Below are 25,260 nucleotides of genomic sequence, written 5' to 3' on the forward strand. Positions count from 1 at the left end.
GTTCATTCTCTTTGGATCAATACATGAACAAAAACATGAACAATTTAAATCATAGAATTTTATACTATTTTTGTGAACACTATTAATTGATACATAATTCTTTTCTCTTTAATTTAAAAATAATAATTATATAATAATAATATATAATAATTAATATATACTTGCTACATAATTTGCTTCATCATTTGCTACATCATTTGCTGCGGTGTTCAACATCCTTCGCTAGTTAGAAAGTCAAATTAAGTTAAATTAGCAGTTACATCTAGTCGTTACGGTGGAAAATCCTACAGTTTCTTCGGCAGATTGATTCCAGATTGCAACATCACAGAGCAACTCATCAAAAAAGCATTTTTTGCCGGGAAAAGTCCAACTCATCAACTCATTTTGAAAAGAAAATGTGAAACAAAACGGACATACTTCCTATATCGATAGTAATCGAACAAAAAAAACACACACACATTAAAAGCCGAACAATTGAAATAAATTAATTTGAATTCAGTGAGCAGTAAACGATAAATATTGTTTTTAGTTCAAAATGTGTAATTGTGCGAAACGTTTCTAGATATATTTTAAATTGCCTCGGAATTGTTTCAACGTGAATTAAGTTTGTTCGATTGTATGTGCGATGGAAGATCAAGATTCGGGTCAATTCAAACCGTGAAGATATGGAATCAGCACACGTGTGCACGCAGCATTTGGTCGACACAGTTTATGCTGGATCAAGACCTTCCCAATATTGATGCAAATACGCTACACATGGATTGACGGAAAAACTGACATCGACCGAAATTGAGTGAAGGCAAAATTGATGACAGAACGGGTTTCATGTTTTGAAATACGAAAAAAGTATTTGAATTGAAACTGAATGAAACATTTGTAATCGAACTTTATTACAAATTTCTATACTTTTTATGCCTGAATAAAGTGCATATAAAGGTAATTCTATAAAGAGCACTTCGCTTGCGAATCGAAGAATCCGGATTTGCAGTGGTGATCTATTACAAATTGACTCTTTATCTCCTTTTTCTTTTTATCCAGAGAATTTGAAAATTTTTCATTTCTTTTTTGTCAAGCATTCAGGTTGAGCACAAATCTGTGACAAAAACTAAACGAATTACATTACTTTTGACTGAAATATAAGATGTATTTTCTTTTTGTTTTATTTTTTTTTAATTACCATGCAGATATGCACCGGTGCCAATGCACTCGCCATCTAATGTCCACGTTGGAGGTCTACAGCCAAATCATGAGTTTGCATCGCAAATTGGACATGCGGTTCAAGAAATTCATCCTATTGAATCAAATAGCTACAGTAATGAAGCGAGTCAATCTTACTCGAGTAATTCGTACGATGTGCTGCCACCAGGAGTTGATCGTGAACCACCTCCACCTGGCTTTGAAAATGAGGTAATTTTTAATTTGGTTCATTTATTTATTTTAACAATTATGTCTGAAAAAGGATTGAATTTATCGAATATTGAAATTGTTCAATTTAAAGGAACAACATTCTCAACATCAATCACGTCCACATGTCAATCGAGATAGTCGATCTCCGACGCGACCAAACAATGAGAGAGAACGTGTTGACCGGTCTGAGCGGAAACATCACAGTAAGTCACCATCATCGCGTGAACAAATACGAAGTAAGAGTGGGGAAAATCGAAATCAATATGAAAAATATGAAAAAGAAGATAAAAAGGAATCAAGTAGCCGGCCCAAAGAATCGGAGAAAAAGGATCAACGCGAAAAGGAAAAATCGGTTCGTGAAAGAGAAAAGGAGAAAGAAAAGGAAAAGGAAAAAGAAAAGGACCGAGAAAAAGGTATTTTGAATTTTTTAAGTGATCAAAGTTGGATAAATCTCAATTTATGTCATTTCACCTCACACTTTCGTTCTCATAATTCATTGACCAATTTCCAAAGATTTGTCTTACTCTTTGAAAATTGACAAATAGTTAATAGACTATTAAATAACAGTTCTAAAGTAAACTTCTTTGAAATCCACAGAAAAACATTATATCGAAAAGAAATCCAAAGACAAGAAAAAGAAAAAGAAGGAAGAAAAATCGATTGAGAAAAAGCGTAAGAAGGATAAGAAGGAGAAGCGCGATAAGGATGGCAAAAAATCAAACAAAAGCCATTCGCACTACTCTTCAGGCAATGAAGATAACAAACATGCAAATTCCATTGAAAAGGAATTACCACCTGGCAAAGCGTTACAAGACACAAACGAGGAAACTTCGTTCAGTCACTCGACAACACCACCGCCGCTGCCGCAACAGGTAATTAGCAAGAAATCGTATTAGAAACCGAATGTGTTCTTAATTATCTCATCACTTCAGAAAAATATGCATAAGCTTGCGCCGGCTGACGAGGATGCCAATATCGATTTGTATGGTGATATCAATATGGAAGTGGAAAGCGGGGAGAACAATAATCCTAATGAAGACTTTGGTATCACAAATAGCCCACCTAGATTGAACAGATTCGATTCAATCCTAGACATACATACAAATGTGGACTTTGAAGAAACCGATTTACCCGAGAGCGAATCGGAAATGACACAAATGAAACAAGCTGTCGCTGAAGAGTCATTTGTTACACTACCTGAACCATCAAAATGGGAACGCGACGAAGATTCATTAGCTGAAAAATGTACGTCTACTTTTACATATTTGTGATGAAAGCATTGATGACCGTTTCCTTTTCTTTCAATTTCAATATAGCATTGGTTGATTCAACACCCGTTGACGATCAAACCAAAGTCACCAATGAAGTGTTGAAACGAGCTGAGAATGCCATTTTTGCGAGAGCAATCAATGCCATACGGCCGATCGAAATAAAGAAAATTTGTCCAGAACGTCAAAAATTGTATTCGAATGAGTCATCGGTGGTGACAAATGAGCACGAAAAATCAATGCCACCTGTGGGACATGCGACCGATAAGCAGACCGATGATTTACAAGTGCAAATAACAGTTGTCAATTCGGAACAAGAACGTTCCGTTGAGATCAAAAGCGGTTCGAGACAGCAACGCAACAAAACGCCAATCCGTTCCATCAAGGAACGATTGGGCAAGAAATTAAACGAAGACACTAAAAGTCGAAGCCGAACACCACAACGCAAAATTATTACGGATAGCCGAAATGATGTATCGGCCAATAGGCGATCTAAGGAGCGCAGAAGTCGCGACAATGAAAGAAGACAACGCGATAACCGAGATAGAAAATATCGAAGTCCAAAAAGCAATGATAACCGTCATAGTTCTGTCACACGCCGCAACGATAGCCAAAAACCATCAGAAAAAAGTTACCGAGAAAAGGAACGAGGACGAAATTCTAGTGAAAATCGTGACACAAAAGAGGTTAGAGATGGTAAAAAGAGTGGCCGCCGGGATCGCAAAGATTCTCCATTGGATTTGGGACGTGAAGAGCATAAGGTTCAAGTAGAAAAAGCAACACGGGACTCTGAACGGGAGCGGGAGCTTCATAAAGCTAGAGTTCGAGCCAGAATACGCGAAGAAGAGCGAACAAAATCACAACAAGGTAAACAGATTTGACCATATTTAAATTTATTCTATCTCAATGGAAATAACAAAAAAGATGCTTCACTTTCAGAGGGTACCGCTTCAGTTGATCGTTCATCAGCCAAAGATAAGTTTACATCAGACCGTCGTCGAAAACGATCCGAGTCAAATGCAGAAAGTCAAAGGGTCAATACATCCTTGGATCAAAAGCGTCAGGATATCGATGAATCGAATTTCGAGCCGAACTATGAACCACATCAAAGTGACGAATCGATACTCAAATCAGAATCAACTGACCATCGCATGGTTCGCTCGAAGAGTAAAACGAAACATGAAAGTGGGAAGCGCTCACGTTCTTCGTATTCTTCCAGTAGCTCTTCGTCGGATTCGAACTCGTCTGACTCGAGCTCAGAATCGGAAGAGCGCAAGAAAAAACGGAAGAGAAAGCATAAAAAACAGAAAAAATCGAAAAAATCCAAGAAGAAGAAGAAGACCAAGAAATAGTTTTGATTATTTCGATTTGAAATTGCGATGACGTAAACTATTTTTCTGAGCGAATTTTATACAGACTAAGTATGTACACTTGGCAATAAAAAAAAAAAACAAAAACAACCAGGTGTTTTACTTCCTATATTTTTACATTATATCTTTTTTTTCATTCCATCATCACTGGAGCAAATTAGATTTTTTAAAAATAATAATCATTAATTAACGAAGAGAAAGATGAAAAATACATAGATACGAATATCGCTCTCTCTCCTGTCTCTTTCCGTCGCCGATTGGTTGACGTTTAACATAACCTCGATTTTGTGGTAGTCAAGTTGTTGTATACATAAAAACAATATGAACTTTTTAAAATTTTCAAAAAGATGTGTGCGTTTGTTAAAGTTTCAGCAATTGAGACAAAATGGTAAGAATTGATGGATTTGTTGTATGTTCGTTCTTAATTTCACCATAAATTTTTATCCAAAAATCGACAGCTAGAACATTGTTCACCGTTGAAACGCTAGATTTGACCGCTTACCAAAATAATAGACAAGAGGCATTTGATAATGTTACTGAGCCCAATAAATTTAAATGGGAACTACAAGCATATGTGGAAAACGAGAGTGAGATGGATGCGCTTCGATTGAAAGCTGCTTTGGAAGTGTTAGCACACTTAGCAAAACCAGAGGATATAAATTTGATAAAGAGCACATTGTATGCATTTGATTCCATTGAAAGTGCAACCGATAAAGCAAAACGTTCCATCGGAAATTTAGTGATGAAGATGGTTTATTCAATGAATCTGCCAGATGTTGCGATTGAGGTAAAGTTGATCATCAATTCATTTAATTTGCAATGTATAAAAATAATTATTTTCAGCTATACAATGATCCAAAATTGAGCGAATTTTTCGGCGGGTTCAAATCCACCTTAATTTGTCTAGACTGTCTATATGTAAATGGAAAGTATGGTGAAATTTTGAAAATTGATTCGAAAAAACGACAACACCTTTGGTCGACTAGAACAAACTTTACAAAATTTATTGACGTTCTAGTTTTCGGTGCCAGTTACAAATTAGTAGGTTGAATTAGTTATCATCTAAAACTGAATCAGAAACTAATGATAGGTTAATGTTCGTTCAGAATACAGCCGAATCTTTTGAATATGCTAAAAACTTATGGTCCAATGTTGGGCAATCAACACAGTTCAGAAGATGCGTAGCTTTCATTGCAGCCCTAGCTTTAAAACAAGAAAAACCGTCTCTGGCCGTTCAAATCTTAAAAGATTCCGATTTTACAAATCTCACCGAACAAATAAAATTATTGGCTTTGGCTGATTTGGGATATGCTAACGAAATCAACGAAGCACTTGCAACGTGGATCAATGATGAAAAGTTCTCTAAAAAATATATTTCAACAGATGTTGTAAGTAAATCAATTTTAATTCCCTTCAGGGGTCTATGTAATTCGATTTATTTTATATTTCATAGCTTCAAAGAATTCAACAGCGAATGAAACATAATTCAACAGCAAACACCCAGGTCAAGTTTCAAGAGATTTATGACGAACTCATTGCAAATGGGCGCATTACAAATGAGGTAAGCATTTTGAAGAATTGTCATAAAAAAATTTCCGAAAAGATTTCAGCTTATATCGTCCACTATTTTTATGTATATTTTCCAGACTCTAGATGAAATATTGGACAAACCTATATCACCACGAGTTGGAATAAGAGGAAAACGATCTATCAAGCCCAATATAAATGAAATTTTAGCTGAAGAGCTGCGGAGATGAAATCACAACAAAATCCTTTGAATAAATGTTCAAATTATGATAAAAACTACAAAATATAGATTTTTACAGTATATAGTTATTTGTTTTTATTCAATTATGCAATTAGTTCTCATTAAGCAGACATAAATATAAAAATTAAACTTATTTTTTTCTGTTGACTTTATCCTCTGTTTTGGGTATATAAACGCCATGGTTTGTCTTCTTTAAATGTGCGAAGAGCTTGTTTTTCGAATCAAATTTGGAACTGCAGGTGACGCATATGTGATCTACATCGGTCATATCAGTACTTTTCTGTTCAACTGACTTCTTGGTCTTTTTATTCAAACCTTTTTTTGCATCGATTGGCGTTTTATTCTCAATTGAAGTTGATTCTGGCTCGTTTTGGATGGGTTTCTTAGCGGATTTCTTATTTTTTTGTTTCTTTTTCTTTTTTCCACCATCACAATTCCAGTCCTCTTTATCATCCGAAACGTTTCCAATATTGATAAATCCCAATGATTTATCAAGGTCTTCTAATTCGTTTTCGTTATCACTTTTATACTCTGCTTTCAGTTTATTTGATTTTTTTGCCTTTTTATTGGACTTTTTCTTCGATCCAAATTCTTCTTCGACTGACGGTTCGATGCCAACATTTTTTTCATCATCTGATGCCAATTCTGATTTGTTATCTTCTACACCTTGACTTTCGTTGTTATATGCCTCGTCTTCCTGTTGCATATGCTTTTTTAGCCTTTCGGTGTTTTCGCGATGCTTTTTCGATAGCTCATGGTTTTCAAAAGAAGAAATATTATTAAACGCCTTATTACACGCCACACAATACAGATCATCAATATAATATTCATCGGGAACACCACCATCTTCATTGCCAGAAGCAGCACCACCATCCTCGTCGTCAATCTCCTCAATTTCGCTATCACTGTCTGTGCCATACGCTTGTTCTAACTGCCTTAGTTGTTCCTCATGATCAGCGCTAAATAAATTTGATTGAGTTTGTTGCATCTCTTGCGCTTCCTGCTGATTTCGTCGCAGTTGAGCCAATCGATGTTGTTGCTGCTTTATTCGATTCTGTTCCGCTTTCACTTCGAGTAATTTTCGATATTCTTGCACGCGCTTGTCTCGTTTACGAACGAATGACACCAAGGCTCGCACCTCGTCGTTGCGCTCTTTTCGCTTTTTTTGTGCAATCTTTTTTGTTTCTTTCTCCACTTCCCGTAATATTCGGCGATCTCGGATTTCACTGATATTGTGTGGACACAGCCATGTGTATGTTTTCTTCGTGCAATAGCTTTGCCAGTAGGCATAAAAGTGTGCAACCACCGTTTCATAATCGGACGTTGACGTGCCAAACTTTGGTATCTCTTCATATTCATCGGGCGTATCCATGAATTCAATATCTTCACTGGCAAGCTGATCAAATACTTTTGCATAAACTGCATAAAAGCCGGACGCATCATCACCGAATCCTTTGTAACACGCAGCCGTAAAGTATGGATAAATATCGAGTGATTCATCTTCATAATCTGTGTGACTTCCTCTTAGAATTTGTTCCCGGTGGTTGTCATACCTATAGAAAAAAAACGGATTATAAGGAATTTCCACATAAAATTCTAGGACCCTTTAAATCAATACATTTTCTCACATTGATTCAGACAGTATTTAAATGAATAAACATACCAAGCACGTTCATGTGAATCCGATAGAACGTCATATGCCTGTTGTACCAATAAAAATTGCTCTTTTGCTGCATCTATGTTGTCCAAATTCTTGTCTGGATGGAATTTCAATGCCAATTTTCGATACGCTACGAATTATAGAAAATAAATAAAAAAAAACCTATTAGTTGTAGCAATTTTAATACAAAGCAACGGAAAATTTTACCATTTTTTATCGTTTTGTCATCAGCAGTTCGTTCAACACCCAATACTTCATAGTGGCACTTCATGTTCACAATAATGAAGTTAAAATGAATAAAGCACACCGATAAATGTCCAAAATAGAGAATTTGCCGTGATGAAGTTCTTTTTCTATTTATCAAACAGCAGAATTGAAAGAAAAATTGCGTCTTGTGAATGAAAATTCACAAGCAGTTGCCAAGTGCACTGAGCCAAAATCAAAACAACACGTCTTGAGTGCACTTGGAAGCATGTGTTGTGATGGTATTTAGTAATTCTATAGTTTTTTTCAGTATTTGACAGCTTTTGTCAAAGTCACTCTTGGTTACGGTGTGACATATCGACATTACGCAGTTTTAAGTCGAAATATATGTGAATTTCACAAAAATAACATTTATATTTTTTGGGCAATTTCATGGGAGAAAAAATAATATCAAAACAAATTGTATGCTACAAATGTTTTATTGTTCCAAAAACGATTAGATACAAATTGTTCAGTGGCGCCACCTTCGGCGCACATCATATTTATTTATATTTGAAATAAACGTATATTTGACTTCATTTATTCAATGACGCTTTCAGTAGATATCTGAGCACCCAATATTTTTTTCTTTCTCATCAAAGTGCAATTTACGTTGAACAGTTAATTTTTCTTTAATTTAATTAATTTAAAAAAGAAGTGTTGTCAGTGAGCAAAATGACTGATGAAATTTGCACTGACGTGCAAATATCAAAAATCATTGCGAATTCGCGCGAACCAATTATTGTCGAGACAAAAACAACCACCACCACTACAACTGTAACAAAGCGCATTTGTATTGCCAACGATGCGAATGTCGACTTAACGGATATCCAATCATTGTTAGAAAGTCCGCAAAAAAAAGCAAAACAAATCACTGCTCCGCCAAATGCAGATGACACATCAAAAAACGCGCAAACATTCGATAAAGACAGACGCGCTACCAACAGTACAAATTCAACCGAAAAAGTATCCAGAAAAAAACCAAACGATTCGTTTTTATCATCAACCAAAATCGATGATTTGACAGAGTCCGATGAAATCGAAGATTCCCATGGTAAAAAAGGAACGTTTGATAAAAAACCACGATCACTCGCATCAAATTTATCGATTGTTTTTGAAACGAAAGACCGAAACGTTGAAAAGAAGATGCCCAAAGTAAAATCAGAAACTATGGAAACGAAGAAAGAGAAATGTTCAGTGCGATCAAAGACAATCAATAAATCCAAGAGTAACAAGAATAATAAGTACATTGACGGTTTGATTAACGAGTATATGACATTGGAGAGAAATCCACCGAAACAGCAATCAAAAAAGCGTGACAAGGAGGAGAAGAAGAAGAAAGAGGAAAAGAAAACCGAATGTGCACCGCTTGAACCAAAAGATTTATCGGCGATTTTTGAACGGTCAACCGAAATTGAATCACCATTGCGTTTAAGACCACGAAGCCTATCGCCAATCGGATTTGATGGACATGATATGGATGATTACGAGGTTGGGCCGATTGACATTGGAGGAGATGAACTACATGTGGATGGTGTTCAGAAAGAAAATGGCAAAGACAAACGCAAAATGCCCAGAACAGACAAAGTGATCGGCACGGAAAAAAAAACAAAACGCAAACGGGGTTCAAAGAAGCTACCAAAGACCAATGAAGCGAGTAATGAATCGACACTGAAACACACAAAACCATCTGGGCAATCGGGCGGCAATCGATCCAACGATAGCCACACACAAGTTAAAATCTACTCGCCATCTACACGGGGCAAACTTCGACCTGGCACTGACAATAGATTGGTACTCACCAAAAAAATGATTGAAAAAAAATTGCAAAAGCATCCAAATGGATCCAAGTCTTTACTTCAACGGCTTGGAAATTCGAATCAAATGACGATTGATGCCAATTCACGCCTAATTTACTACCCAAATGAGAGCAATGAATCCGAAAACGAAAACGAAGTGACCAAGAATATTGACTTTCTATCAGTTTTACAGAAACGATGCAAACCTTTGCTTGTTAAAGAAACGATACAACTCTCTGAATGATGCTGATGATACTAATAAATGATAAACCCTAAATTTTAAGTTTTTTAATGGAATAAATAAATAAAGCATGTGGAAAAAAAACCATTCCGTATTTTCTTTTCGTCCACTAATTGATTTAAATTGCTCGGAAGAGGTGCGTTCCATATATTCATACTAGATAAGGTGAACATACCCTTAGAAAGCGTTCATTCAATTGTTTGACGTTCCGATCGCATAAATATTAATGAGGAAAAATATTTACCCGTTTAAGCCGTGTAGAAAGCTGTAACACTATAAAGTAAACTATATAAACATTTCTTCGATATGGCTGGCGTTCATCGGGAAGCGATTCAAAAGCAAATCCACCAGGACTGGGCTAATCGTGAATATATTGAAGTCATAACAACTAGCATCAAACGAATCACAGATTTTCTCAATTCTTTCGGTAAGTTGTATTACTATTTACTTGTGAATGACTCATTAAGTTACACTCCAATTGTTTTCCATTTCAAACACACAAACTGCCTTTCCATCACCCACATCAAATGATATTCTAATTGATTTATTTTAGATATGAGTTGTCGTTCTCGTTTGGCGACGTTGAACGAAAAATTGACCGTATTAGAGAGACGCATCGATTATCTTGAGGCGTGTGTGACGAAAGGGGAAACTCTCACATAAAGAAAGAAGTAACAGCAGTAAACATCTATCATCTGGATGCATGAACACCGGGTTCCGATAATCCTAGTTTTAAGTATGAATCTGATCGTTGTAGTCAGATTTAACACGAAGTATATGAAACTAAAGCAAATCATCAAAGAACTTTCTTTTTAGTCTGAATAAAAAATAAAGCCAAATGTAAATCATTTCGAATTGGTTAGACTTCCATTTAATCTTCTTCATTTTTTGTTTGTTTTAAATTGTACATAAATTTTGATGAATTATTCCTTGGATTTGGCCGCTGATGAATTTCCATTTGAGATTGTAGAACTACTTGACGTTGAATTAGTATTCGTTGCAATTTCTGGGCTAGCCGCTGCAACTGTGCTCCCCGTTGTAGATGTAGTAGGCAGTGCAGTGCTACTATTTCCGTCACCCATTTCCATTTGATTTGTTTCCAATTGTTTTAGTAATCTGTACAGGCCAGCTGCTTCTTTGATACGGCTAAATTCAACACAGAATGTTTCCACCTCAATGAATAATTCCTTTACATTAATAATTTTATTGCGAATGAGGCTTTGCAAAAAGACGCACAGCAATCGCACTAGCCGTGTTTGTATGTATTTATCGGTGATTGTTTCGCACGTTGAAATACAATTACTGATATAGAGATAAACAAATTCCGTTGGCAAATCCACGGATGTGGTCAGGCGATTTACAACTTCCATTGAGTATAAGGACATCTCCATATTAACCAAAACGTTGAAATATTCAGTTATTTGATCCGAGTTCATCAATTTTAATAATATTTCAATCGCTACCAGAGGATTATTTTCCACAAGTAATGGCAATTTGGCTGGTGTTAAGCCAATGTTGTTCACAACGTCCGGATCTTTTTCCAATTCATTCAGTAGCACTTGCCGATCCTGTATGTTTAGTACCTCAGCAAAAGCTTGTTTCAAAATACGCCTCGCTTCAGAACAATTATCTGATTCAGCTGTATCATTAGAATTGTGTGGTTTAATTGTTTCGTTGGTTTTATTTCGTTTGCCTGATGTTGCTGTCGCTGATATTGAACCGAGTGATATATCATAAATTGGTTTGTGCCAAGCCGGATTGGTAACATTGAACCAAATCAATTCGTCCTCGACTGGGCAAATGGGCGGAGCGACCGTTATGAATTCCGGCTGAAAAACATTTTTCAGTGGTGTGTCTGGTTGATTGAATCCTTCCATCAAATCCTTAACGGCTGTGTCGGAATGCTGTAGACTTGGTGTTGGAATAATGTTCATAAGTGAGTGACGGACGGTTGAAGGTAATTCTTTTGAATGTTCCAAATAGGCCTTAATCGCATTCAAGTCCAATTTTAAGGGCAATGTCTCTTGTTGTATAATTCGCGCTGTTGTTAGCTTGCCCAAATCCCTTGTACCAAAATTCAGAAGTTGCGTGACAAATCGCTTTTCAATTAAATTCACTTTAGACACAATTATAATCGATTCGCCCGCATTGACCAAAACAGATGTGAACGGAGTTTCTGTATGATGGCCATTCTCTTGAAATAAGTCTTGCATCACGAAGTAGGCGCAAATCTTCTGCACAATGCCCGACAAATCGCCCTGACGAACTAATGCTGTCAATAATGTTCCAACTAACCGGAGGGAAAATGATTAAAAAAAATCTATATTATCTTGAGTGTTGTGATAAGGTTAAACAATGGTCAATCATTTACCACTAAGGTAATCGTTTTTGGAGAAGCGTTTTTGAACAGCCGTTGATATAGACTCTAACGTTTGATTCTCCACATTTTTTTCCGTAAGTAGCCTGTAAAAACAACAATATTTTTGGTTTTATAATTATAGGCCTGTATAAAAATGTGCATAAAAAAGTGTTTACTCACTCATACAAATATAGATAGTCTAGCGTAGCCCGTGACATTTCTAACAACTAATTACTCACACTTTTTAGAGGAATAGAACCAATTAAAATTATAATAAAATGAGGGAACAATTTATTTGAAAAATAATCCAGCATTTGTCGTTTGACAACGTAAATTGCCGACTCCTAATATTATTGTTGTTGTTTCTATTTGATTCGTTTTTCTGTCAAATACCACGGCCACGGAATGAACAGGTATTTTGCACATTTTTGATGGCGATGTGCTGTAAGTCAAAATGTATTTTGTACTTATTTCGTATTAAAACCAACCGTTGCTCCATCTAATGTGAGTACTTTAGACGGTGACGTTATTACATTCTACAGCTGTTTTCGTTCATATACTCAATGTGAAGCAAATAGTTGGTGCAGTACATTTCTATCAGATGTGTCAAATTGTGACTACTTATTATCATGAAATTGAAAAGTTAAATTATAAAATCTGATCACAGTCAAGTTGACATTAAAGCGATCGCAACTATCGAAAGAAAAGTAACAATCAATACTTGTGTGATGAGGATTATCACAAAGTAAACACTGACGAAAAAAAATAAACAAAATCGAGTGAGCATACTTTTTATTGTTTCCATTAAATGAACCAAAATAATGGTGGAAGTGTTGCAATTGAAATGGGAATCACCGCTCAAACAGAAACAGTAGCATATGGAATGACAAAAAAAAATTTAACCTTGAATTTCTCTAATGATTTCGTGCAATATAAACAGTTTAACCGAATTTTATAAAATAATTGAGTCTTAATTCCAAATATTTTTTGCGCACAATTTTTAGCCAGCTTCGATACGTGCGTGCATTCTATTCAAACTTTCATTCTATAATACGATGTGTGAATATATTCTTCAAATAGAGTTAACAATATTTTCGCGGAAAGAAAGGAAAATAAGTAAAACAAAAGAACAAAAAAAAACAAAATCTAATTGCATAAGAACATAAAATACGCAATAAACTGAATTATATAGTACAAAAGGTGGAATTGAATGTAAGATTCAAATCTGCTATTTAATAGTATGTTCTATTCAACAAGTCTCCTAACGCGTCTGTTGTTGACTCAGCCCATGGCTCGTGAAATTGAGCCATGTCATTCGAAATGAAAGTTGTAATCCAGGAAGAATAATAATTTGTATCAATTGAAAGCGTTTACGACAAGTTTATTGCAATTTCAGCTCATGTGTCTATTGTATTTATTTTCTTTACAGATATGAGACGAGAAAGATAGAAGGAAATTCGTTATTTCTCGTCAGGTCATATTCAAATTCGGCAAGAGGAACATCAGTTTTTTTTTTGTTCAAGAGAATTTTTGTATTAAATTGTTGAATTAAAATTCGAAATTGTGCCAAAGGGTGAACCATGGCTACGAATAAAACAGCAACAACAGAAGCAATTGATCAAATAGCCATCGAAGATTTGTATCCGGCGTGAGTAATAATCTATTTTATCTATATTTAATGTATATAAATCTTTCTGTGCAATTATAATTATCAGGTTGGTACAATGTTTTGGCACCATTTTATGCGGGTAAGAGTGTGCTGTGAAGAAATATTCATTCCCCGATAAAGAAATGTTTCATTTTCATTAAATTCCGGTTTTTTTTTCTCATAAAATTAGCTATATCGCTGGTCGACTTAAGATTATTACAAATGTTGATACCAAAGGATTAAACACATTTGTTGGAACTTTTGCACTACCATCGCTTATTTTCACGTCGCTTGTCAACTTAGACTGGAAAACTGTCAACTGGTTATTTTTATTGGCTATTCTCATTTCAAAATGCATTGTATTCTTTGCTGTTGGCATTGTTTCCCTTCTGATGACAAGACCTACCAACTTCGGCAGAGCAGGCATTTTGGCGATTTTTTGTACGCAAAGCAATGATTTTGCCATTGGATCGCCCATTTTGAATGCGCTCTATCATCAGGTTCATCCTGAGTATTCATCGTATTTGTATTTGATGGCACCTCTCTCGTTGGCTATCCTCAATCCCATCGGATACATTTTGCTCGAACTGTCAAGTGTCAAATTGTCATCGGGCTCAAATCAGGTATGTTAACGATAATAATATATATTTGCTTGGAATATGAAGTACATTGGAGCTTTTGTTCACACACATTCAGGAGGGAAATGCAGACCCGACGCCAAATACGTTAAATCAACCGGGACCGAAGAAAAGCACATTGATAAAAGAAGCCTTAAAATCGATCGTATTAAATCCGATTCTCTTCATGACAGTTCTTGGCGTTATTGGTGGTTTTGTATTGGGAGGTTTACCACCTATGATCGCTGGTGTGCTAGACATCTTTGGCAAATCTTTTTCAGCTACAGCCCTATTTCTGCTCGGGCTTCGAATGGTGGACAGTACGAAATATTTTTGCGGACCCGAGCTTCTAACTCCAATTGTGCTGATAATTATGAAAGAGTATGTTGAGTGTCGTGTGTAGTATGTAGTATAATATATATAGTGCTTATGGAATGTTATTTCAAAATATATCGCAGACTAGTACTTCCACTGGTGATACGTCAAACAATAAACATCATGCATCCGGGTAGTACATTTGCCGAAACCACCGATCTAAGTACGTTCGGTTTTCTCTACGGAACTTTTCCATCAGGTAAAACTATATTTCAGACCAAGGTAGTTCACAAAATTGAAAAAAAGAGTCATTCGAATATATATTTAATAGTTAAGACGACTAAAATCGTCTATACAAATGGCATTATTACAGTTTTGCCACAGTTATCAGAAAACGTTTAAATGTGACTGTTTCGGGTTTTTCTCGAGGTCAAAATGAGTTATAAAACGGTTGTGAAGTGCGTCACATAATATATCACATATATACAATCAAGTTAAAAAGAAACCTAATTAAGTGGTTTAAATTGCCAATGAAAATTTTAGTGCCAGTTTTTAGAGAACCTAATCAAATTTATTTTCATGATCAATTTAATTACAATGACATTACCATACCATTTAACATTCAATACAATTGGGCTCATTTCAGCACCTGGCGCATTTGTGATTGCCACCAAATATGATGCGGATGTCGATTTGATTGCGAGCAGTATGGTCGCATGTACATTCATAAGTGGACCAATCATATTTATCTCAGCGAAAATGATTTCTCTCACCAATTTGAAGCCATCGGATTTCTTCCCTGAATTGGAAGCATTTTCATTTGATATTTCTATCATCGGCATCTTAATGGGCGTTACAGTATTGATATTATTCGTTGTAACGAAAAAACATCAGAAAATGCCACACAAAGTCACCTGTTGCTTGCTTATCTCTCAGACGATTGTATGCATTGGTGTTATATTATGGTCATATTTGGAGATTGAATCAATCGCAGTCTTTTACACTCAATTTATTCTATACACATTTGGTTGTTTGAGCAGCCGAATTTGGTGCGGAATCAGTGCCATTTCACTGCTTTTCATTCAATATCGCAGCCTTTGTTTTGTTCTCAAATTGCTTCCGATTTTTGTAAGTAATTTTTTTTCAAATCGTTTTCTCAAAATTCAATCGAATTAATAGTAATGCGAATTAACGGTATCTACTTGAACAGATTGCGGTTGGTTGGGGTGTACCAGCAATTATTGTAGGATGTCTACTGATTTTTGATCGTCAGAATATCATGCCAAGCATTAAACGCAATCCAAACTTTCAATACGGGAATACTCAAGCAGCCATTTCACTCTTCGTTTTGGTCATATCTTTTATCGGTAAGAATATATACATATCGGTATATACAGTCACAAAATTGTCTGTACACCTCACTTGTTTCAACCAAAAGTCATTTTTTTGGAAGTTTAGTTATAAATAAATAATACCAACGCCTGTTTCTAAGAGAGAGTATACTCAAGCACACATTCATTGGTTATTTGGCAGAAATAGTGAACATTCCAAAAAATCTGGACCCAACATGGGGAAGACATGTTTTGAGGTAGTCACAAAATTGTCTGTACACCTAGGTTTTTTGACGTTTTTCGAACGATTTTTTAATAATTTTGTATTGAGCACGATTGTGCATGAATTCTGGAACAAAAACCATGAACACTACTCACAGGCTATGATAGAAACATCACATATACCCCAGATGACGCTACCGAAGCGGTGAGATGACGAAAATGATCTATTTCGATATAATATGCACCACAAATTCTAACACTGGTTTTTTCTTCAAGCTCAAATCTGCTGAAATACTTCGAATAGACTTAGCCCAATGAGGAAAACGTTACAGTTGTAAACATTTCGTACACGGCCAATGTAATTTCTCCATAAGCTGTGCACAAAATTTGTACAACTGTAACGTTTTCCTCATTGGGAGTTTTCATTCATTTCAGTTGATTTGTTGCAATTATTCAGCGTTTTTGGGTAGTTTTTGAGGTTGATTTGAACACTTTGACGGAAAATGGTCGCAGTTGCCTAGCTTTAGGGGCTTGTATGATCCATAAATAAATGAATTTTGGCCACAAAATGATGGCTATGAATCAGTATTGAAATTCTACACATATAATTCCTGGGTTTGGCATTGAATTTTAACGATTGAGATCTTTTTTGAAGCAGTTTTGGCATGATTCGTTCAATATGGTCATCATTTCAGCAGATTTGAGCTTGAAGAAAAAACCAGAGTTAGAATTTGTGGTGCATATTATATCGAAATAGATCATTTTCGTCATCTCACCACTTTGGTGGCGTCATCTGGGGTATATGTGATATTTCTGTCATAGTCTGTGAGTAGTGTTCATGCTTTTTGTTCCAGAATTCATGCACAATCGTGCTCAATACAAAATTATCAAAAAATCGTTCGAAAAACGTCAAAAAACCTAGGTGTACAGACAATTTTGTTACTACCTCAAAACATGTCTTCCCCATGTTGGGTCCAGATTTTTTGGAATGTTCAGTATTTCTGCCAAATAAGCAATGAATGTGTGCTTGAGTATACTCTCTCTTAGAAACAGGCGTTGGTATTATTTAATTATAACTAAACTTCAAAAAAAAATGACTTTTGGTTGAAACAAGTGAGGTGTACAGACAATTTTGTGAGTGACTGTATGCATATGATTTGATTCACATTAAAAAGTTGACGAAATAATGTTTAAACAAAAAAAACTAAAAATTTCCAGTAACCGTTGGCTGTTTGGTGCTACACCAAAGATATAAGAGGCGCGTTGAAAGTTATATTTCGCTTACCAAAGAACTATCAACTGAGTCGGTTGATACAAAGGATACAATTATAAATGATGCTGAACGAAACACATACATTCGCACAGAAAGTATTGAGCAGGAGACGGCTCGTAATAGAAATCGACCGACATCAATGCAGTCACAAGATAGTAATAGTAATACGTGCACAAGCAACGTAACCGCTCCTGACATTGAAGATTTGTGCAAATCTGGCGATAATGACAAGAGTGCACGTTCAAATGGATTATGCAGCTCTTCGTATGCTTGCAGCGGTCCATCTCGTCAGGCTTGCCAAGAAATGGTCCGCGACTACCGACAGCAACAACAATTGGAATTTCAAGAGTTCTACAAAAGTATCCAAAGTCTACGGCACACAGTCGTATTAATTTTACTGTTATGTTCAATGTTTGTGGTAAGCGATTTAATTCACATTGATATAATATTTGAATTTTTGTGCGATGATATGGGACGATTTACGGATAGTTTAGCGAAAACTTAGTACTAAAACGACTATTGATAAGTTTTCATTGGTATTTCGAAATTGGATTCGACTATACTAGCGACACCTAACGTCGAAGTCACCTTCAAATGCCCAGTTTTGTCTAAGGTTATATGATATTTCCCCGATTTGAAATTCGAAAGTGTTGAAACGAGTTTTATCCCATTTTCAATTTTATCACCGTTTAACCAATTGCTTCTGCTTTCGTTCAAATATTTTTTTTCTTTCTTTCAGTCGATTTCACTGTCCGTTTGGACACTTATCATGGAGGGAATGTCGGGTATATACATTGAGCTTTCATTTTTGGAGGCATTCCTAAATTTTGGCCAAGTTATGCTTGTTTCGGCGTGTTTTATCACCGATACCGATGAATTTTGCAAATTAATCCAACGATACTGGCGCAAGGTATCAAGATTCAATCAAAATCCAGATAGTACTGTTAATTCCCCGTCAATGATGTCTGCATCGCCAATATCAAGTGTGTCAGCAACAAGTAACGATACGAAAACAAAGATAATCTGCGATTCATTCATCCGACATCATTTGGACAATTGCAAAGCTACCATAGGATCGGATCGCTTTGCACATTGTCGCCTGTATAAGGAAGCATTTTATGGAACTACACTTGTAAACTGGTACGTGGCAATTGGGTGTTATTGACAAACTAAAACGACATTTGGTCTAAAACAATTCTCAATTATTTTTAGGCTAATTACCGTTGGTCTTGCAAATGATCGGCGTAGTGCCATTGATTTTGCCAATTATCTCATAGACGGGGACATACTCCACCATATTAATGACGTAAAAAGCTTCTACGACCGGGACATTATCTATTGTTTCAGTGTCTAGATGAATTCTATTCTGCTTTCCTTGTTATTTCATGAAGAAATGTGATATTTATTACTCTTGTGCGTTTTCTCCCCCTAGTTACCAAAATTGTTGAAAAATTGTGAATATTTGCTTAGCTAGCTATGGAATGAATTTTACTGCTGGAACAACAAATACGGCTTAATGCATTTTGTTTGAAGATTTTATTTTATTTGACCTCTTTCTGAACAAAACTTGTTGGATTCCATCGTTTTTACCATATGTCAGTGATTGAAAAAGAAAAAAAAAACTGAAAAAAGTTTCCTTAATGACAAATATGATCTTCTATCATATGTTACTTTTACATGCATGTAGACGTGGATGTGATTTTTATTACACAACAGCCTTGTGTAACTGAATGAGCTGCTGAATTCTTATTGTTATTGTAATTAATATAATTCTTATACGTACAAGTTGCATTTTAAAAGATTATTTTTAACTCTGATTGTACAAACTATGTTTGCGTCTCAGAAAATATCAGAAATTTCAGCCAAATATTATTTATGAGATGCATGAAGAAAAAAACCAAAACATATTTTGATCATCAACGATAGTGGACTAATAAAAAAAAACCAATAAATATATCAAGTAAGAGCGGTCTTTTCATTTATTGTCAGCATTACAGCAAGTTCTTGACATACGAACTGTCATACTGAGGTGAATTGACAGTTTGAAATGTCAATCTATTCAAATCAACAGTGTTTTCAATGTCTAACCTAAATTTGTTTGTTACAACAAATCTACTTGATTTTTCTGTTTTATGTTTCAATATTTTTGCATTTCAAAGTTGATGAATGAACAAAATAATGTGGATTACTGGGCATGTGACACGTAGAATATTCCATGATGCAATTCTATGCAATTTAAAACGGAATCAAGCAGCAAGGCAGTGGTTGTGTACGACACTGACGAAGCCAAGTTCAATATCAGATCATATATTATATCCAAACGCAAATAAAAAGCTCAAAGAATATTTGGACAAATTGAAGGAAACTCAATCGGGGCGAGCACATGAAAATGGACATATGCTGAATAGTGTTTTGCAGCGATATGAACATCGTTTGGTAATTGTCGATCAATATAAAGAATTGGCCAGTGAAACAGCTAATGAAAGCGAAGAAGAGATGATCGATCTGGTGCGCGAAGAAAAGCAAAGGTTCAGTGAAGTGTTGACTCAAATTGACGAAGAAATAATTGATGACGTGATTGCGTTGAACGACAACGACTCCGATGTGAGTTCAATTATGCTCGAAGTTCAAGCTGGCATTGGTGGACAAGAGGCCATGCTATTTGCAGGTGATTTGTTCAACATGTATGCAAGATATATCAAATTCAAGAGATGGGATCATGAGTTAATCGAAGAAGATAGTACTGAACTTGGTGGAGTTAGGAGCGCTTCAATTCTGGTTCGTGGGTACAATGCTTACGAAGTGCTGAAACATGAAGCTGGCGTGCATCGTGTACAACGCATACCGAAAACCGAGAAAGGTGGACGCATCCATACAAGCACAGCAGTCGTAACAGTTGTACCATGTGCGGATGATATTCAAATAAAATTGAATCCGAATGATTTGCGTATTGAAACGAAGCGTTCCAGTGCTCCGGGTGGACAAAATGTCAATAAATTGGAATCGGCCGTTCGAATCGTTCATATTCCCTCTGGTATAGCGGTCGAGTGCCAAGAGGAGCGAACACAGCTGAAGAATAAACAGATTGCAATGAGGAAATTACATAACAAGCTGTGGAATATTGAGTTCACTAAACAAGTATCTTCACAAATAACAACTCGAAAAAATCAAACCGGTCTCCGTACACGCAATGAAAAATTACGCACCTACAATTTTCCACAGAGTCGAGTCACCGATCATCGGATCAGTGGCAATGGAGGAACAGTTCATAATTTAGACGAATTTCTATCTGGCAATGAACATTTTGATGAATTCATTGAGAATGTAAACAAGCTAATCCAACGCCAAAAGCTAAATGATATTTTAGATAGTAAAATATAAATAAATGAATTTGAATTGCTTATTTAAACAGAAATTACACGCATTTTTTTTGCTATAGTTTGCCTAATTACCTGACATTTTCCTGAAACTTAGATACATCTATGAATGAAAATGTTTTGTGGGTTTTTAGCTTTTATTGAAAATTTTCTTGCATTGATATGTTTCGATAAACAATTAATCCGTATTTTTCAATCGAAGAAATTGTTAGTGTACAAAACAAAAACAAAACAACAAATGTCTCTCTAAATGTCTTTTACATCGTTTTAAATTAGAGTACTTAAACAATTGATTCGATGATGTTAATGAATTAAAATGCTAATTATTCCTTTCAGTCATTCAATTGTGACAACAAAAAATTAATTAAATACATCTCTTCTTGATATGTTTGAATTGAGTGAAGTGAAAAGAGGAGGTTTTTCTTTTTCAAAATCGGAAAAGCTTGATTGTGCGATACTTTTCACGCGATTTTCAAGTGGATTTTTGTCAAATCTAGAGCTCATCATGCTTAGGTCCTGAGAATTCTTCATGTGAAATCAATCCATTTTTATCTTTGTCTTCGTGTTGGAAAATTTCTTCCACTAATTTATCATGTTCTTTCAACATGTTTTTGACCTCTTCTGTTTCCTGGCCCTCAACAGCTACCATTTGTTTCTTCAAGTATTCGCTCACCTATTTCCGATAGACCAGAGAAAAAAGATATTAAAAACATGACAATGGTTTACAGAACTCAACGGAAAATTATACTACACGCACACACAGTGGTATTGGTGCGTCTTTAAAACAACAAAAAAACATAAAAGAAACCGAAAATTGACCATACATATACGTTTACCTCTTCGCGGCTCAATTGGTTGTCACGATTCTCATCAATTTCTTTGAAGACGTTTGTTGTTGGATGTGAATTGCCAATGTCTAACAGTTCAACTTCAAACATCAATGTTGCACCGCCGGGGATCACATTTCCAGCTCCACGATCACCATAGCCCAACGACGGCGGAATTGTCAGTTTTCGTTTTTCACCTTTGAAAAATCAATGCAAAATGTAGACTTCAATTGGAGGTTTGAATGGTAGTTTGATAATGTAGAGAAACTTTAAATCGAAAACTAACCGACACACATGTCCAGAAGTCCTTGATCCCATCCCTTAATCACTTGACTACTGCCAATTTGGAAGGAAAATGGTTGATCTCTGTCCAAACTGAAAATAAAGAGAAAGTAGATATTGTTAATTTAATTCAGAAAGATATCATATTGTTAATAATCACCGCTATATGTTTCGTTGGTTTTAGCTTTAGTTCAAACTCTATTTATAATTTGTGCATTATTCTAAGCGCTAGCTATAGTTTATGCACCCATAACCATACAGTGCATATATATATATATATATATATATATATATATATATATATGCATTGAACGTTTTAATGGGTGAGCATCTCCATCCATCTCCATGATGGTATATGCTATAGGTTGTCCAAAGATACAACCTGTTTGTTCAGTGTCAAAAGTATTTTTAAAATTGCAAATCATTTTAATTAGCAGTGAAACGGTATACTGTAAAAGGTCAAAAGAGACTCAGTGAAACCCATAGGATCGCTAACACAATTATTTGCGCTTCTTGTAATTGAAACTTCATCATATTGCATGTGATGGGTCGAAAAAAAGTGTGTACTACAAAGTGAGAAATTTCATAGCACGGTGGCGAAACCAATTTTCCAATGCAAATATTTAGTTTAATTTTAGTCGTCCGGATGAGCATACTTAATATCTATTGACTAGATCGAGAGGAGAGTAAGTTCATCTGACTTTGTTATGAAAGAGAAGAGTAAGTTTCTTTCGACTCAAAAATGGTTAAAGGCGAGTATGTTCATTTTTGGCGGGTCCTCGTGGTTTTCCACGGTTTCCGCGGAACTGCTAAGAGATAACAACTTGGTGTCTTCGGCAAAGTTGTAGCACTCGAGGTCTTCTATAACATTGCTGAAGACAGTTATCTCTTATCTCTTATCAGTTCCGCGAAAAGCGCGAAAAATGATAAGAAAAAAAAAGTTCTATATAAAATTTGCTTTTTTATGTGCGCGATTTGCGCGCAACTGATAAGAGATAAGAGATAGATGTCTTCATCAATGTTATAGAAAACCTCGAGTACTACAACTTTGCCGAAGACACCATGTTGTTATCTTTTGTCAGTTCTGCGAAAACCGTGAAAAACCGCGGAGACTAGACGGGATGCTAACATACTTCCTTTTAACGCAGATAGAATCAACAGAAATCATACTCTCCTCTTTCAAAATATATTAGAATTTTTTCACATACACTCCTCTCGATCTAGTCAATAGATATGTAAGGGAAGCAATTTTATGTATTTTATTTTTGTTCCTTTTTTCACGTATTGTTTGACCGTTAAGCTTTTGTACCATCTATTGAGCATCTATTCTCCATTCGTGGTCGATGTATATATATTACAATATTCAATGTCACGCAAAAAAGATGTCTGAGGAGGAAAATCGAATAATATCGATAGAATCGGTCGTTTATTCATTATATACGTTGGCTTGTTTTGAAAATTTATTGAAAAATGATTCGCAATACCGGGTTCTCACGTTTTCAATTATCTTCAATTCATCACTAGTAAAAGAACTTTTTATCGTGTTTTTCATTGGTCGTAATTAATTTAAATTGCATAAAAAATCCCTCAAGTTTGCACAATGGAGTAATCTTGGGTAAGTTAGTTGTACTTGATTGATATTGGTACATATATACTCGGATATGTAGATGAAATGAACTCAGCTCACTCAGTAACAGTAATATATCAAATAAGAAGAAAATATCCCAAATATCGTCGAATACTCTTATCCATGTGCCTTTTATTGCTCTAAAAATTAAAGTGCTCTATGTTCTTTTATTTATCTTTAAAAAAATGTGAATAGTTCCAAGATATGTGCATTTCACTCCCGATTTACGGCGCATCTTTTTTTCGAACAAACTCTGGCCCCTATTTTGAACATTCGTACCTCTAACTAGAAAAAAAAATACTTTCTCCATCTAGGTTTTCCGAACGTTCCGACTCCTGATAGTTGCAAATAATTGAAACATTTATTTCAACCAGCCAGCTAAAATACCATTGAAATATGATCGCATTTAGAAGAAGAGACATATCGAAATAATGTTTTCGGCCGTTAAGTGCATCGTATCTTTGTTGTGCTGCAGCCACGTATCTTAAGCATCTAACAATGTATTGTTGAATTTAGCTTAAAATGTCTAAATTTACTAAATTAAACAACGTTTTTTTAAAATCAATTTTCAGTCACAATTGTACTGACAAAAACTAAGAATACCAGATATATCGATATTTGCACCTTCATAAATGAAGTGATAATTGTAAATAAACTTTCCTTAGGTTGAAAGTAAAAGCGATTTGATACATGTTGGGTGAACCAATTTAATAAGTTGAGACTTTTTTTTCCTAGATACTTTTTGAATGTTGAAACAAATTATGGTGAAATTGAATTTTATGCTCATATTCTTTATTTAATTTAAAACAGTGGCAGTAACGACAAATAAGTGAATAATATCTCGAAGCCCCAATCAAATTTTTATTATCAAATGTTGTTTAAAAATTACATAAATTTTTCGTATAGTATTTTTCTGAGTCTCGAACAGAATTAAAGTGATTTTAGATTCTATGCTCATATTATTTATTTAATATTATTATATTATTAATTTAACCAAAGGCAGATGTTTCAAAAAAGAAATTAAACCAAGATCTTGTAATTCATTTTGCAAAAAAATATATTACTTCGAAGTTACTTTGATGAAATACATTTCATGTAGTGCGCCAAAAAATAGTTTGTTGTGAAACAACAAAATAGATTAAGTAACTAAAAACTCAAGAACTGCGGTCTTGTATTTTAATATTCTTGAAAAATCGGTCATTTTTGTCGAAATTTCGACAATTTTGCATGGGAGATACGCCTAAAACGACTCCGATTGGCTAAAAACATTTTGAGGTTTCATTCTTTGGCGATATTATTTTTCTCCAAAAAATGAAACCTCAGAAAGTTTGAAGGCAATCGGAATCGATTAACGGTTATCTCCCATACAAAAGTGTCAATTTTTTGAGGTTTTTCTTAGGGCAAGTACCCCAGGGTGAAATCGAAAATAGCTCATCTTCGAACTTAAGCTAAGTATTTTGGACACAAAACTTTTGGCATTTCCAGATTTTGATTATATCAATTATTTTTTGAGATATCGTGTTAACAAACACCAACGACGACAACGACAACGACGACGGCACACGAACGGAAAAGTATTTCAAAAAGTGGTTTTCTACGCGTTTCATGAGTTTTTATGATGATCTA

The 25,260-nt window shown here is 35.2% G+C and overlaps 8 protein-coding genes across 11 annotated transcripts in view; 5 read left to right on the forward strand and 3 right to left on the reverse strand.

Moving 5' to 3' along the window:
- Nucleotides 1–4,135, forward strand: part of LOC129573575 (E3 ubiquitin-protein ligase RBBP6-like) — a 20,695-nt gene extending 16,560 nt beyond the window's left edge. For both annotated transcript variants that reach the window (XM_055454250.1, XM_055454249.1), the window contains exons 16-21: nucleotides 1,185–1,407; nucleotides 1,499–1,820; nucleotides 2,005–2,279; nucleotides 2,340–2,652; nucleotides 2,724–3,542; nucleotides 3,615–4,135. In XM_055454250.1, coding sequence (XP_055310225.1) covers nucleotides 1,185–1,407; nucleotides 1,499–1,820; nucleotides 2,005–2,279; nucleotides 2,340–2,652; nucleotides 2,724–3,542; nucleotides 3,615–4,027 — 2,365 coding nt within the window. In that variant the 3' untranslated portion in view covers nucleotides 4,028–4,135. The remainder of the gene's footprint in view (nucleotides 1–1,184; nucleotides 1,408–1,498; nucleotides 1,821–2,004; nucleotides 2,280–2,339; nucleotides 2,653–2,723; nucleotides 3,543–3,614) is intronic.
- A 119-nt stretch (nucleotides 4,136–4,254) lies between these two features.
- Nucleotides 4,255–5,877, forward strand: LOC129573581 (pentatricopeptide repeat-containing protein 2, mitochondrial-like). The gene is made up of 6 exons (XM_055454256.1): nucleotides 4,255–4,433; nucleotides 4,504–4,832; nucleotides 4,889–5,086; nucleotides 5,152–5,433; nucleotides 5,499–5,606; nucleotides 5,692–5,877. Exons 1-6 carry the CDS (start codon nucleotides 4,367–4,369, stop codon nucleotides 5,800–5,802), a joined length of 1,095 nt encoding a protein of 364 aa, XP_055310231.1. The 5' UTR covers nucleotides 4,255–4,366; the 3' UTR covers nucleotides 5,803–5,877.
- On the reverse strand, nucleotides 5,859–7,956 carry LOC129573577 (dnaJ homolog subfamily C member 21). The gene is made up of 3 exons (XM_055454253.1): nucleotides 7,681–7,956; nucleotides 7,477–7,603; nucleotides 5,859–7,366 (listed from the first exon to the last, which is right to left on the reverse strand). Exons 1-3 carry the CDS (start codon nucleotides 7,742–7,744, stop codon nucleotides 5,944–5,946), a joined length of 1,614 nt encoding a protein of 537 aa, XP_055310228.1. The 5' UTR covers nucleotides 7,745–7,956; the 3' UTR covers nucleotides 5,859–5,943.
- Nucleotides 7,957–9,965: 2,009 nt separating this feature from the next.
- On the forward strand, nucleotides 9,966–10,626 carry LOC129573587 (probable protein BRICK1). The gene is made up of 2 exons (XM_055454269.1): nucleotides 9,966–10,183; nucleotides 10,310–10,626. Exons 1-2 carry the CDS (start codon nucleotides 10,063–10,065, stop codon nucleotides 10,417–10,419), a joined length of 231 nt encoding a protein of 76 aa, XP_055310244.1. The 5' UTR covers nucleotides 9,966–10,062; the 3' UTR covers nucleotides 10,420–10,626.
- LOC129573578 (CCR4-NOT transcription complex subunit 11) lies at nucleotides 10,602–12,595 on the reverse strand. The gene is made up of 3 exons (XM_055454254.1): nucleotides 12,296–12,595; nucleotides 12,128–12,219; nucleotides 10,602–12,046 (listed from the first exon to the last, which is right to left on the reverse strand). The coding sequence occupies exons 1-3, from the start codon at nucleotides 12,331–12,333 to the stop codon at nucleotides 10,680–10,682; spliced, it is 1,497 nt and encodes a 498-aa protein (XP_055310229.1). The 5' UTR covers nucleotides 12,334–12,595; the 3' UTR covers nucleotides 10,602–10,679.
- On the forward strand, nucleotides 12,590–19,485 carry LOC129573576 (integral membrane protein GPR155). 2 transcript variants are annotated; one of them, XM_055454251.1, is made up of 11 exons: nucleotides 12,590–12,894; nucleotides 13,545–13,763; nucleotides 13,831–13,863; nucleotides 13,954–14,386; nucleotides 14,460–14,761; nucleotides 14,839–14,954; nucleotides 15,342–15,823; nucleotides 15,906–16,062; nucleotides 17,467–17,939; nucleotides 18,261–18,661; nucleotides 18,734–19,485. In XM_055454251.1, exons 2-11 carry the CDS (start codon nucleotides 13,696–13,698, stop codon nucleotides 18,873–18,875), a joined length of 2,607 nt encoding a protein of 868 aa, XP_055310226.1. In that variant the 5' UTR covers nucleotides 12,590–12,894; nucleotides 13,545–13,695; the 3' UTR covers nucleotides 18,876–19,485. The 2 variants fall into 2 exon arrangements, with proteins under 2 accessions (XP_055310226.1, XP_055310227.1); XM_055454252.1 differs by having other exon boundaries at nucleotides 12,672–13,327.
- Nucleotides 19,486–19,596: 111 nt separating this feature from the next.
- Nucleotides 19,597–21,303, forward strand: LOC129573579 (peptide chain release factor 1-like, mitochondrial). Its single transcript, XM_055454255.1, has one exon. The coding sequence runs from the start codon at nucleotides 19,688–19,690 to the stop codon at nucleotides 20,900–20,902; it is 1,215 nt and encodes a 404-aa protein (XP_055310230.1). The 5' UTR covers nucleotides 19,597–19,687; the 3' UTR covers nucleotides 20,903–21,303.
- LOC129573583 (uncharacterized) overlaps nucleotides 21,017–25,260 on the reverse strand; it is a 24,327-nt gene continuing 20,083 nt past the window's right edge. Inside the window, exons 4-6 of one of the 2 annotated variants that reach the window (XM_055454261.1) lie at nucleotides 22,012–22,100; nucleotides 21,735–21,922; nucleotides 21,017–21,571 (exon numbers count right to left, since the gene is read on the reverse strand). In XM_055454261.1, the coding sequence (XP_055310236.1) occupies nucleotides 21,392–21,571; nucleotides 21,735–21,922; nucleotides 22,012–22,100 (457 nt within the window). In that variant the 3' untranslated portion in view covers nucleotides 21,017–21,391. Of the gene's footprint in view, nucleotides 21,572–21,722; nucleotides 21,923–22,011; nucleotides 22,101–25,260 lie in introns of both variants that reach the window. The other variant, XM_055454260.1, reaches the window with a different exon arrangement.

The sequence above is a fragment of the Sitodiplosis mosellana genome, unplaced genomic scaffold, assembly GCF_009176505.1.
Source record: "Sitodiplosis mosellana isolate CC-2019 unplaced genomic scaffold, AAFC_SMos_1.0 Smas_scaffold_6102, whole genome shotgun sequence".
Classification (NCBI taxonomy): domain Eukaryota; kingdom Metazoa; phylum Arthropoda; class Insecta; order Diptera; family Cecidomyiidae; genus Sitodiplosis; species Sitodiplosis mosellana.